At 49.2% G+C, this 11,211-nt stretch overlaps 4 protein-coding genes across 4 annotated transcripts; 1 reads left to right on the forward strand and 3 right to left on the reverse strand.

Annotated features, from left to right (window-relative positions):
* Positions 1-905: 905 nt before the first annotated feature.
* Positions 906-4,106, reverse strand: LACBIDRAFT_315007 (uncharacterized protein; the record flags this gene model as incomplete). Its single annotated transcript, XM_001889363.1, has 16 exons — positions 906-1,052; positions 1,115-1,480; positions 1,540-1,707; positions 1,757-1,852; positions 1,904-2,386; positions 2,444-2,501; positions 2,568-2,630; positions 2,687-2,714; positions 2,774-2,928; positions 2,987-3,094; positions 3,145-3,216; positions 3,269-3,328; positions 3,382-3,621; positions 3,676-3,787; positions 3,848-4,015; positions 4,064-4,106. 16 exons carry the CDS (start codon positions 4,104-4,106, stop codon positions 906-908), a joined length of 2,367 nt encoding a protein of 788 aa, XP_001889398.1.
* Positions 4,107-4,467: 361 nt separating this feature from the next.
* Positions 4,468-5,672, reverse strand: LACBIDRAFT_315008 (uncharacterized protein; the record flags this gene model as incomplete). Its single annotated transcript, XM_001889364.1, has 4 exons — positions 4,468-4,705; positions 4,769-4,985; positions 5,035-5,232; positions 5,285-5,672. 4 exons carry the CDS (start codon positions 5,670-5,672, stop codon positions 4,468-4,470), a joined length of 1,041 nt encoding a protein of 346 aa, XP_001889399.1.
* Positions 5,673-6,259: 587 nt separating this feature from the next.
* LACBIDRAFT_315009 (guanine nucleotide-binding protein alpha-4 subunit) lies at positions 6,260-8,227 on the reverse strand (the record flags this gene model as incomplete). The annotated part of the gene is made up of 8 exons (XM_001889365.1): positions 6,260-6,357; positions 6,433-6,459; positions 6,510-6,513; positions 6,619-6,770; positions 6,822-6,874; positions 6,934-7,888; positions 7,947-7,967; positions 8,020-8,227. 8 exons carry the CDS (start codon positions 8,225-8,227, stop codon positions 6,260-6,262), a joined length of 1,518 nt encoding a protein of 505 aa, XP_001889400.1.
* A 680-nt stretch (positions 8,228-8,907) lies between these two features.
* LACBIDRAFT_334579 (uncharacterized protein) lies at positions 8,908-10,995 on the forward strand (the record flags this gene model as incomplete). Its single annotated transcript, XM_001889327.1, has 8 exons — positions 8,908-9,064; positions 9,116-9,256; positions 9,308-9,436; positions 9,486-9,744; positions 9,795-9,942; positions 9,993-10,052; positions 10,103-10,291; positions 10,342-10,995. The coding sequence occupies 8 exons, from the start codon at positions 8,908-8,910 to the stop codon at positions 10,993-10,995; spliced, it is 1,737 nt and encodes a 578-aa protein (XP_001889362.1).
* Between the last annotated feature and the right edge of the window lie 216 nt (positions 10,996-11,211).

Consider the following 11,211-nt stretch of genomic DNA (forward strand, 5'->3'; position numbering starts at 1 on the left):
AAGAGATGGACCATGTCATGCTCTACCAAGGAATCACTGTTCAGACTTTGATGTATAAACACACAAACATGCTCCAGGGTAATGATAGTATACACATTGCCATCAAGATACATGTAAAACATACATGGAACCTCTTCGTTACCATCATCATCACTCTCTCTTTTCCTGTATCCTCTCCATACTTAGACCTTCAGAGTCATACACTCAGGAGTCAGTATATCTTTGTCTTGGTGCCTTTTCCCCTTTGAGTTTCCTTTTAGTGTTATCTATCTGCCAAAGTGACTCAAGTCAGTTCTCAGGTGATTTCAAGCTACCTAAGCCCCATATGTAATTTGTAGTTTTCCTGATGCAGGGTTTTCAAATGCCCTCTGAATCTGATGCATTCCTGAGCTAAAAAGAGAGTCTGGGTGTCTTTGAAGTTCTTGAGTTTATAACTTCAAATGACTAGCTTGCAACTACTTACAGTCCCATTTTTTAAAGAGCTCAGGGGGGATGTTATGAAGAGTACTGCATTGGGTTTTGTAGAGACAAAGGCCGGACCCCGACATGTTCAGGCAAGTCACCCAGTATCACTTCATAAAAATTTTGTGTTCACATTTGGTTCCCACCTATTCAAATACAGTGCTCCCTGTGTGAAAGTCCGGCAGGAAAGCACCATTCGTTTTTCCATTCGCTAGCAGCCATTTCCCAGTCCGTCATCACATAAGTCTCTTCATCAGATGTGCAAATGACTTGATCAACACAGTAGAGTTATGTACAATCGTCACGGCGACAAGACATAAGAGGAGATAGCTGCAATTACCTAAGAAAGAAACCAAGAGAACTTCCAGAACATACAGAACCAAAGACGAAAAAGCCAGTCCGAAGCAGCGAGCAACAGGGCATCGATAACAAGAACGAACCAGCTACTTGCGCTTCTTCTGGCGAGTCTTGGCAGGCCCATCGGAGGCCTTCTTCTGAACAGCTGGGGAAGTCGAAACCGAAACTTCTTCCTGCGGGGACGGGGGGGCAGGCGCCGTAACGACAGCCGGATTCTGAACTCCTGTGGCCCTCTACATTTCAAAAAGGGGGTGAAAAACAGCGGAGGAATATCGGAGCATAGAAACGTGTATACCAATCTTCGTTTTGTCCTCACAGGCTCCTCGACGGTCACAGTAGCTGGCGGTGATACAGAACGACCACGCTTTCTCATGCACCTCCCTGCTGGCGACAAAGGCTCCAGATCGGACAAGTCGCTTAAATCGTTGTCCCTGTTGTCATACTCATAGTCCGAATCGGCGTCCTCAAGGGTCTTGAAGCTCTTCTTCTTCTTTTGCTTAGTCGCCCTGGGCTGAGGTTTCGAGATGGGTGATGGCGGTTTGATCATTTCTTCCTGTTGTTTGGGACTTGGAGCCGGCAAAGAGAGGTGGGCTGGATCTGGTGAAGAGCGCTGCGCTGCGTCGGGAACAGGTTCGATCGTTTGCTCCATTGTATTATCGGCCTATCATGAAAAGAGCCAATAAAGATAAAATCAGAGGAGCGTATTCATGAACACATTACCAAAGCTTGCAATGACTCGTCGATTGGGCTCGAGGGAAGCCACATCCTGAAATTTAACAATGTCTTCGCGTCTGGCCCGGCACTCTTCGCCTTCTCTTTTAGCATCTGCGCTAGTGCTGCCTCCAAAGAATGGATTCGACTATGGAGGCCAGTTGCGAGGTGTTCACGCTGGGAGATCGAGGTCAGTAGGTTTCAACACACATATGATGACACTAACTCTTCGAAGCTCATTATCCTTAGCAACGACGTCCTGTTCGTAACTCGTTTGCGTTTGAAGAATAACATGGTTCACCAGGTCCTTTTCTGCGTCGGTCTACAAAAGTCGAAATCAGGTCTGGATGAGTCCACAAGGAGATGACCTTACCAAGTTCGCATCATGGTACCGACTCAAAAGCGTTTCCGCATGCTTCGTCATTTCGCCCACCCTTGCCTCCAACTCCTCAGCTCGGGCTTTCATGACCTTCATCTGCCCAGACTCCCTCGTCGCCGCAGCCTCGCCATCCTCAGCAATCGCAATCACAGACATCTCCGCCAAAGCCAGCCTACCAGCAAGTTCCTCCCTCGCCGCTCTTGCTTCTTTAGCGTCATTCTCCGCCAGCGTGGCCGCCTTCTCAGCGGCAACGGCGCGTTTTTCTTGCGCCGAAACAAGTCGCTCGTTAGCCTTCTCCTGCCTGTTCAACTTCTTCTCAAAGTCCACTTGAGCAGCTGCCAGCGAGGCGGCGGATTCCCGAGTAAGTTGATTGAAGGAGGCTTTGAGGTTCGCGGTCTCACGCTCAAGCGCGAGTTTCTGCTCATGGGCAACGGCGAGTTCCGTCCTGAGGTTGTGAACGATCTCTTGAACGCCGGCCTGAGGTCGAAGTATATCAACAATCACTGAAGTATCATGAGATACGGCAGACTTCACCTCATTCGCAGTGATCTGGTCCTTGGCTAGCGTTAAAGCAGCGGTCTGCTCATCCAATCTAGTCTGCGTTGTTCATAGTAACGTCAGTAAAGTACGCATGTCGCTAGTGCAATGATTTCATCACCTGGAGTGCGTTGTTGAGGTCATTCGCTGAGACCAGAGCCGTATTTTGTTCATCCAATCGGTTCTGAGAAAACCAATGTCAGTGACGACTAATACACACAAGTACAAGCTATTGTCGACCTCCAACCGACGATTCGCTTGACGAAGCCTGAAGATACGGAAAAAATCAGTTCCAACCATTGCCAACGTCAAAGAAGAGCGACAAACGATTCGATAGTTTATTCGCTTCCTCGCTGGCCTTCTTGGCTTCCGCTGTTACCCGCTTGATTTCAGCTTGAACTAGTTGGGTCGTCCGTACAGCCAGTGCCTCTCTTGTACTAAGATCTTGAATCTGTGCTTGTAACTTAGAATTTAGGCCCTCCCTAGTGTAATGGTTTTCATCAATGGTGAGGATAAAACATGATCAAAAGGTAGCCGTACCATTCGGTACGAGCAACTTCAAGGCTCTCGACCTTTGTCTTGAGGACGTCGCTTTCCTCCTTACGCTCACGAGCCTCGGATTGAGCCAGTGCGAGCCACTCTCTTGTTCTACAAAAACGGCGTTACAAGGGCATAAAGATGCTAAATGGGTGACGTACATCTTCAACGACGTTTCTGCAGAAACGACTTGTGAGGTCAGGTCCACGACCTTTTGTTCAATCAAGCTGTTACTGAACACATAATCGTTAAAGGCATACGAAAGGGTATGTCGCCATCACTTACGAATCCCTATCTCTGAGCTCGCGGTCTTTCTCCGCGACCGCTTTCTTGGCTTCCGCAACCCTGATAGTGTGTGTTGCGTAAGCCCGCCAAACACAGAAAAAGGGGAAACTAACAGTGCTCTTAACTCAGCCTTCGATTCACCGAGAGCCTTGACCTCTGCCTTCAAACCGATAATCTCCTTGTCCTTGTCGTTGATGACTTCTTGAGACGCGAGCAACTTCGAAAGACCCCTGTTCAAAAGCCCGTAAGCGGACGTGAATCCAAAAGGTAGGTGAGTACACTCACTCTTGATGACCCTCAGCTCCTGCAGCTCAAGGAGATTTGCTGATGAGGAAGTTTTCAGATTCTGCAATCTAAAAGGGGAGTTCAAGCGTCCAGGAAAATTCCAACGAAAAGGTAAAACTTACTCATGAGTGACAGCAATGAGCCTTGCCTCTACACCAGCTGCTTCGGCAAGGGCGTCGATACTTTCTCGTTCGTGCTTCGCCAGACGGTCCGTCAGGTCTTCTACCTTGGTCCCTTGAGAAAAGAAAAACATAAGTGTCCATACAAACAAGGGCAGTTGACAGAAATGCTCACCGACAATGCATAAAACTTCCAAGCTCCGCTTATCGTCCAAGCGATCGCGAAGAACACTCAGCGTCCCGCGCTCCGTATCTTCGAAATCTTTGATCCGTGCTTGCGCATCCGCGAGCTGGGAAGATAGGTGGTGGAGCTTGTCTCGAAGGAGATCAGTCACACGCTGGGCTGTAGAGGGTCAACGAACGATTCGATGAAGAGCGAGAACGAGCTTACATGACCCCAACTCTCCCTGGAGTTTTTGAATGGTGTCTCTCATTTCAGATGCGCGAGAAAGGCCACCGCCTGCTTCAAGGAGAGGTTTTGACACCTAGTAGTGGCGGACACGTCGTCAACATTGCGAAAACCCAGCTGAAATAGCCTTACTGGTCAAGGCATCCGCTGCAGACCGCTTAATCTCAGTCGCCTCGGCGACAGCTTGTGAAAGCGAAGCTGCCGAAGCTTCATGAGACTTTCCAAGAGCAACGAAGGAAGAATGAAGTGACCCGTAGCTATTGAAGGTAGCATAAGTAAGAAACAACAGGGATCGACAGATAACTTACTTTTCTCGGAGAGTCGCCAGACCTTGCTTCGCCGTGACGAGCCTCTTTTCAGCCACTTCCTTCCCCGACTTTTCTTGTTCACAAGAATGGAACATTTGCTAAGGAGGTTTTGAGGGGCGATATTTCGGCGACGGCATCCGCAAGATTCGAGCGTGTTAAGGCAAGGTCAGACTTGGCGATGCTTAATTGCTGTAGCGGAAAGTTCTTCACGCACAGACTTGAGATCCTTCGTGGCCGCACTGCGCATCCGAGATAAATACTCATTTTGTGTTTGCAGCGCAATCGACTCCGCAAAAAAAGCTTCATATCGGTGGTTCTGTGAAGAAGAAGAAAGTTCAAAAGAACAGAAGCAAGAAGAACCACGAAGGAACGAACATGCTCAAGGAGATCGCTAAACGCTCGCTTTACATCCCTTTTCGCAATGGGAGGAGTTTTTTGTGGTTTGAGAGACGTATCTGGAATCGAATTGAAACCTAATTCATTTTTTGATCGCGGAAAAACTGCTTGAGACCGCGAGCTGGGGCGTGAAGGGGGAGGCGAAGAAGATGTATGCGCTCCAGATAGGGCCGGGGACTGTCGACGACTCGGTTTGTCGTCTATTACGATGTGTCAAACAACATTGCGAGTAGATTGTGAATAACTTACTCGACTCGCCTGGAATCGAGGTCAGAGATGCAGTTCCGTCGGGTTTCCGGCTATATTCTGGCGAGAATTCTGTTCCTCTGTGTGAAGTGGTCGATGAGGGACGATTTGGCGGCGATTTATGCGATGCTGGATGTATGTATGCGCGGCCTTCATATTTGGGTGAGGCCGGCAACGGTGATGACGCGTCTCTTCTTCCCTCTGTAGTTGTCATCAGGCTGATATTCGCGAAAGCAATGGTGGTAATGCTCACCTTGTGCCTCCCCCTGTCCGACGTCGCGAGCCTGCAGGATATTGCCCGGAGCCTTCGATGGTTTTTGGACATCTGAAAGAAATAGTGCTGATAGGCGATTCTGAGATGAACCCTCAGCCTGCGTTCGGTGTTGCGCTTGAAAAGAAAACACGGATTGTCGCGACGCGTCAGGAATGGCCAAGGCTTTAGGGTTCTTGAACAGAGCGAACTTGAAGGAATTTGCGTTGCGTGTCGAGCTGATTTTCGGCTTCTGTGTAAGTGGCCTACCCTGCGTCATTGAGAACGTCTTCGGCTTGACTTTTGTCATTGACGGGTCCGAAGTCTGTGACATTGAGCACTTTGGATTGATACCTCTGAGAGCATTACAATCAAAGCCGTTGTTTCCCATGGAATAGCCAAGAAATGGTTAGAAAATTGTATTTTGATTGTGGTGGTTGTCGGAAGAGGACAAAGAAACAAAATTTGCCAATGGTTTTTATTATTGCGTACATGAGGTCAATTCATGTATCCTATAGCTACAGATTCTGTCCTAACCCTGAGTCTGAGGGATTGAGTCCTGAAACGACCAGCTCAAAACGCGCGTTTATCATCGTTATAAATTTAAATAAAACAGCCGAGAATACAAAGATGGCAGGGGAACAGAGCTACCCAAACTGCAAAAAAGAAACGGAGTGGAGAGCCCTGTCGCGGCCAGAAGTCCAGAGATGCGGAGGCAAGGCAAGGGGCAGAACGGTATCAGACCAATCGACGCTAAACCCACAGAGGTCGAAGCGGACGCAAGTGAAAGGAAAGGCAAGAGGAAGCATCATTGGACTGATACCCAAAGCTGCCCCTCAAAAAGGTAGGCGGAGAAAGGGAAGGAGCAATGACTGCAAAAGCAACAGAGATGGAAGCAAGGGAGACCGCCACCATCGAACAAATCCATCAAACGAACAAACAGCGCCAAAACAAGAAGAAGACAAAGAATCAAAGCAATTAGAAAGAAAAGGAACTCACCAGCCTATTCACTGTCCGATCCTCAGAAAGGACTTGATCGAACCCTGATATAGGTGCCAAGAAGATGATAGCGTCCACTGCGATAAAAGAACATGCATGTCAACTTGTGCACAAAAGAAAGAAAGGAAGGAAGAAAGGGGAAGAGGAGGTACCATCGTCGAAGAAGGGCGCCCACGTAGCTAGCTTTCAGATTAGGATTTTTGAGGGATGCGTTGAGGATGGGACTTACGACGCTGGAACGAAAAGGGTGATCAGATTATTACAAGACATGAGGATAAGAAAGAGGCAAGAAGAAAGGACAACAAAGGAGAGAAGAAGAAAGAAACAGAAAAACCAACCTGACTCCGACTCCCACCAACATCCACAATCCTCCACTCCGTCCCGCTATCCCTCCCCGCAGTCGCTTCCATCTCAAATCTGTACTCTGATACGCCGACGGTTTTGAGTCGGGCTTTGAGGACGTCGTCTGTTTGTTCACATGGGGTGTTAGCTGTGTTCAAGGAGGGAAGAGGGAGGGGGAAGAAGGAAGGGGGGGACGTACCATCCGTAGGCATATACTTGAGCGACGTCAAGCGCTCCAGGTCGTCCAAAAAACTACAACGACGGCATTAGAATTACGTCTCCAAAAAGAAAAAAAGAGAAGGAAAACTCACAACCCCGACTCCTCCTCAATCCTAATCTTCCTCCGCCTCAACACCTCCCTAACACCCTCATCATTCCAAAGCGCAATCATATCCCTCCTACACATATTCAACACCTCCTGCGGCTCATCCTGTGTTTCTAATCCCGTGGTACCGGCGCTCATCGGTCTTGTCCCATTCCCTCCACCACTCCCTTTCCCATTACTCCCGTTTTTGTTTTGCTTCGCGCCGTCATGATGATCGCCATACCCATACCCAGACCCAGGATAAGTAACCCTAGCACGCGCCAAACCACCCTTCCACCCCGTACCAGGCCTAACGAAAATCTCTTGGTTCCTATACGCGTGGTTCCCCGTCCCACCCGACGTAGAACTCGCCGCCGAGGAGGACCCTGCACTCGTTCCAGCACCAACACCAACACCAGGGGGACCAGGACGAGCGAAATGCGTCGCCTCTTCCTCGTTGGGCGGGACAAGTTTTGCGATGAGGAGAGCCTCGATATGGCGCAGGGGTAACAAGCGCGCTTTGAGTGCGTCTAGGGGTGTGTTTTGGGCTAGTGTGAGTGGGGAGGTGGAGCGTGGGCTGCGGTAGTGGGGGTGGTGGTGGGGATGAACGAAATCAGACTCGGAGTCTCCGTCTGAATCTGGGTTGGACGGGGGTGAGTGGTGGTGGTGGTGGTGTCTGACGCGCGGGGGGGACGAAGAAGAGCCAAAGGTTAGCGTTGTGTCGTTCCCGTTGCCATTGTATTGCTCGTGTGGGTGGTTTGGTAAAGGCGGGCGGGAGATGGTGCGGGCCCTTGAACGAGGGGACGAGTACGGTGATGTGTGTGGTGAGGACGTTGAAGTTGAAGGAAAGGTCAAAGCGTCGAGGATGGTGCGTATTGACCTGACGATGTTGAGTTGGATAACGGCGCGCCAGAGGATACGTTCCTCGCGAAAGGCGGTGGGTGTATACAGTCGTTGAAATTCTGCAGGGTGGCGATAAGCTTTTCATATCTACCAAAAAAACAACAGAGGTGGACGTACGTCGTAGAGTTGTTGATTTCCCTAAACACACTCTCATAAATACAGTGTAGGTCAAAACGACCACAAAGCTCACCAGACTCGCTCTGACCCAGCAACAACAGCCTCACAATCCTCTTTTTCCTCCTCGCATGTCGTTCAGCCTTGATGCTAGCATCAATAGCCAAGCTAACCCTCTTTGCCTCTGCCTCATTCTGCAGCCTTACCACACGGTCTTCTGGAGACTCGTCCGGAGGCGGCTTGAGCACCTCGTCGAGTGGGTCGTCAGCGGTGCGGACGGGCATTCCAAGTAAGAGATAAGTATGATGGGGGGATTGAGGGGTTTGGATTATTGACGCCAGCCAGGTACAGCAGTCATACATACTTACAGTCGCGGACAAACAAAGTCAACCAAAAATATCAAAGTTCACCAAATTCTTCGAAAATAGTCTTACAGTGCTTTGCATTGCCGTTTGCACTTGGAGGTTTCGAAAATGTATTTGCATGTGTTGTTCCGTGACATCCACAAATCGGGAAGTAACAGGCCGCCGTGCATACTGCGCAATCACACGCTGTCAAAATCCATTCTTCGTCGATAGCGCGTCAAGCTTCAAGGCTCTTCCTCTCCATCCACCATCACTACTCTGCGTCTCGGCAGTGTCTGCCACCATGTCCTCATCCATGGACCATCTTGCAGCCTGCAAATTTCTTGTTCTCCGTGGACCGACTCTGAGCCACTTCCAGGATGCGCTACGAGCTCAGGGCGCAAAGCCGCATTTTGTGGGGCCTTGCGCCGTAATCTTCTCAGCGACATATTCGGTAGGCTATAATTTGAGAATGCTGAACTCCACTGACCTCATCCTGCAGGGGAATTGAATACGGAGCATACCAGTGTTTCAACAACTTTTCACACCATCTGCAGATATTCTCTTCAAATCTTGTATAAAAGGTGAGCGGTAATTTAAAAGATTTCTCAGTGCCCAATATGTTGAACCGTTCACTCTCAGACCAATTCCTACAACCACCCTTCACTCAGCCTAATACCAACGAGGCTCACGAAACTCAGGATGTTGATGCCGACACCACCACCAGAGACACGCGAAGGCCGTCGGCAGGCTGGCTCAGGAATCCCGCCTGGATTGGTACGTCAATTAGAATTCATACTACAAGCTGATTCTCATTCCTCGATGCAGATGGTGGTGTGAATCCACCTAAATATTATTTTTCGCATGAAGAGATTGACGCAGCGTGCTGCGCCTCTGGTGTAGAACCACCACCTCGATACACCCAACCCGAGATTCCGGTTGCCCCATCTCAGCCAATCACAACAGCTGGTACGTGTCCCCTAAGTCCTTTCTTTCAAACCATACCAATAAATTTGACAGGATTACCCCTTGCTACCCAATACGATATACTTTCTTCAAGGGTTTCACCAACGCCAGTCCCTGCAAATAATCATTACCGCATGGCTGGACCATTGGGAAATGGTGTTGGAAATGAACCTTGGGTACCTGGTACGTGTATTCATCAACTCTTACAGTTTTTATCTTATTCATATTTCAGCTGCGCCTCCACCCGATGGGCATCTCGTCAATGTAACACACACGTACACCGCAACGGAATCGACGACTGGTTCCTCCCGCAATGCGAAGGCTGCTGCTCCAAAGAAGAAGGCAACGACAATGCTGGGGAATATCACTCTCGAAGGCATAACACGTGTAGACTTTATCAAGGCTTTCCTTTCCATCCACAACCTTGACACCCAGTTTGCCCCTGGTGTCCACTCTGGTCCTCCGTTCAAGCTCTCATGGACCGGTTCTATGTGCGTATCTCAATATTAACTATTATTCATATCCTAATCAAGTTTTGCAGTGGCGGAAAAGGCAACGCGCCGACATTCTTGACAGACAAAAGCTTTAACCTCGCCCTTGCGGCCATCCTCAAGAAAGATAAGAAGAAGATTCACATCACCCTCGAGTTCGACACAGATGTAATGTCAGGCTATCGAATCCAACACCTGGTCTGTTTCCTTTTACTGCATCAATTCTTCATATTCACTTTGACATATAGGTTCCCTCATTGAATGTGCCAGTGAACAATGGCGAGGAGGAGCTTCTTTATGGAACCAGGGTAAGCTTTCTCTTTCCACGCCTTACATTTAATGACTTTGATGCCTGTAGATTCCACAACTCGCCCAATTCAACGATACCGAGCAAGTTAATGGACGATTCATCTTGGAGATCAAGAAACGGTGGCCATGTGCTTCTCATCAAGGAGAGCATGGTGAACCAGGCCATTGCTTTATCACAGTCTCTGGAGGACATCTGCGGCTCAACCCCCTCCGTCTCAAGATGTGGGCTGCTGCTATGGTACGTCTAAACCTTTGCAAATACATTTTAAGCCTGAATATCTTCTTTAGGCATCTGGTGATGTTATGAAGCATGATCCACCATGCACAGAGGCCTTTGATGGTCCACGCGATGGACAGATCTCGTCTATCCGAGCGCGCGGCCACTCAGGTGCAAGCACGGCGTCTACAGCCTTTGCTCCAGCCAACAATGACATGATGACGCTCGTCATGGCGTCTCTTATTCCCGTCCTTGGCGGATTATCCCGTAAACGTCCCCGTTCTGAATCCCCCGGCCGATACTCGCCTCCGCTTCCCAAGCGTCCTCATTCTGATTTACAGACACCAATTCGCAACCAGCCCAATGTCCAAACCCCAAAGCGCCCTCGCCGTGAATTCCAAACACCAAAGCGACTAGCATTCCAGCAACCTCCTGCCTCCCCTGTCTCTATCCCAGCTCCTGGTTTCGAGCTGCGAGTTTGCCTTCGAGACTTTGCAGAGCTTGAGGCTGTCAACATGACGCCGTTTGAGATTGCATTGCACAAGGAGGACTTCACTCCTGACCTCATCGCCTTGGCTGATGAGTCGGCAACCATAGCCATTCGCAATATTACGGGTGCTACATGTGGTCGTCTCATGAGGTTGAAACTTTTTTGTAGGAAATGGCAGACTACTTACGAGCAGAAGCTTCTTTCGGGTAATTATACTACCTATGAACTTAAGTAACTTACTGTTGCATTGTCTCGGCCGTGCTCAAAAATTTTGTAACATATGCTTTGCTACTAGTTGACCATGTCTCGCTATTAGTTTATCTCATCAGAAAACGAGTAACCACAGTTTGATATCCATCCAATTGCCATCTCGTCTGTTACTGCTAACCGAGCTTGATGAATTAACCAGGGTCGGCCCTCGGGTGCCACAGCTTGAGCTTCATGACGTCGC

The sequence above is a fragment of the Laccaria bicolor genome, genomic scaffold (assembly GCF_000143565.1).
Source record: "Laccaria bicolor S238N-H82 LACBIscaffold_66 genomic scaffold, whole genome shotgun sequence".
Taxonomy (NCBI): Eukaryota; Fungi; Basidiomycota; class Agaricomycetes; order Agaricales; family Hydnangiaceae; genus Laccaria; species Laccaria bicolor.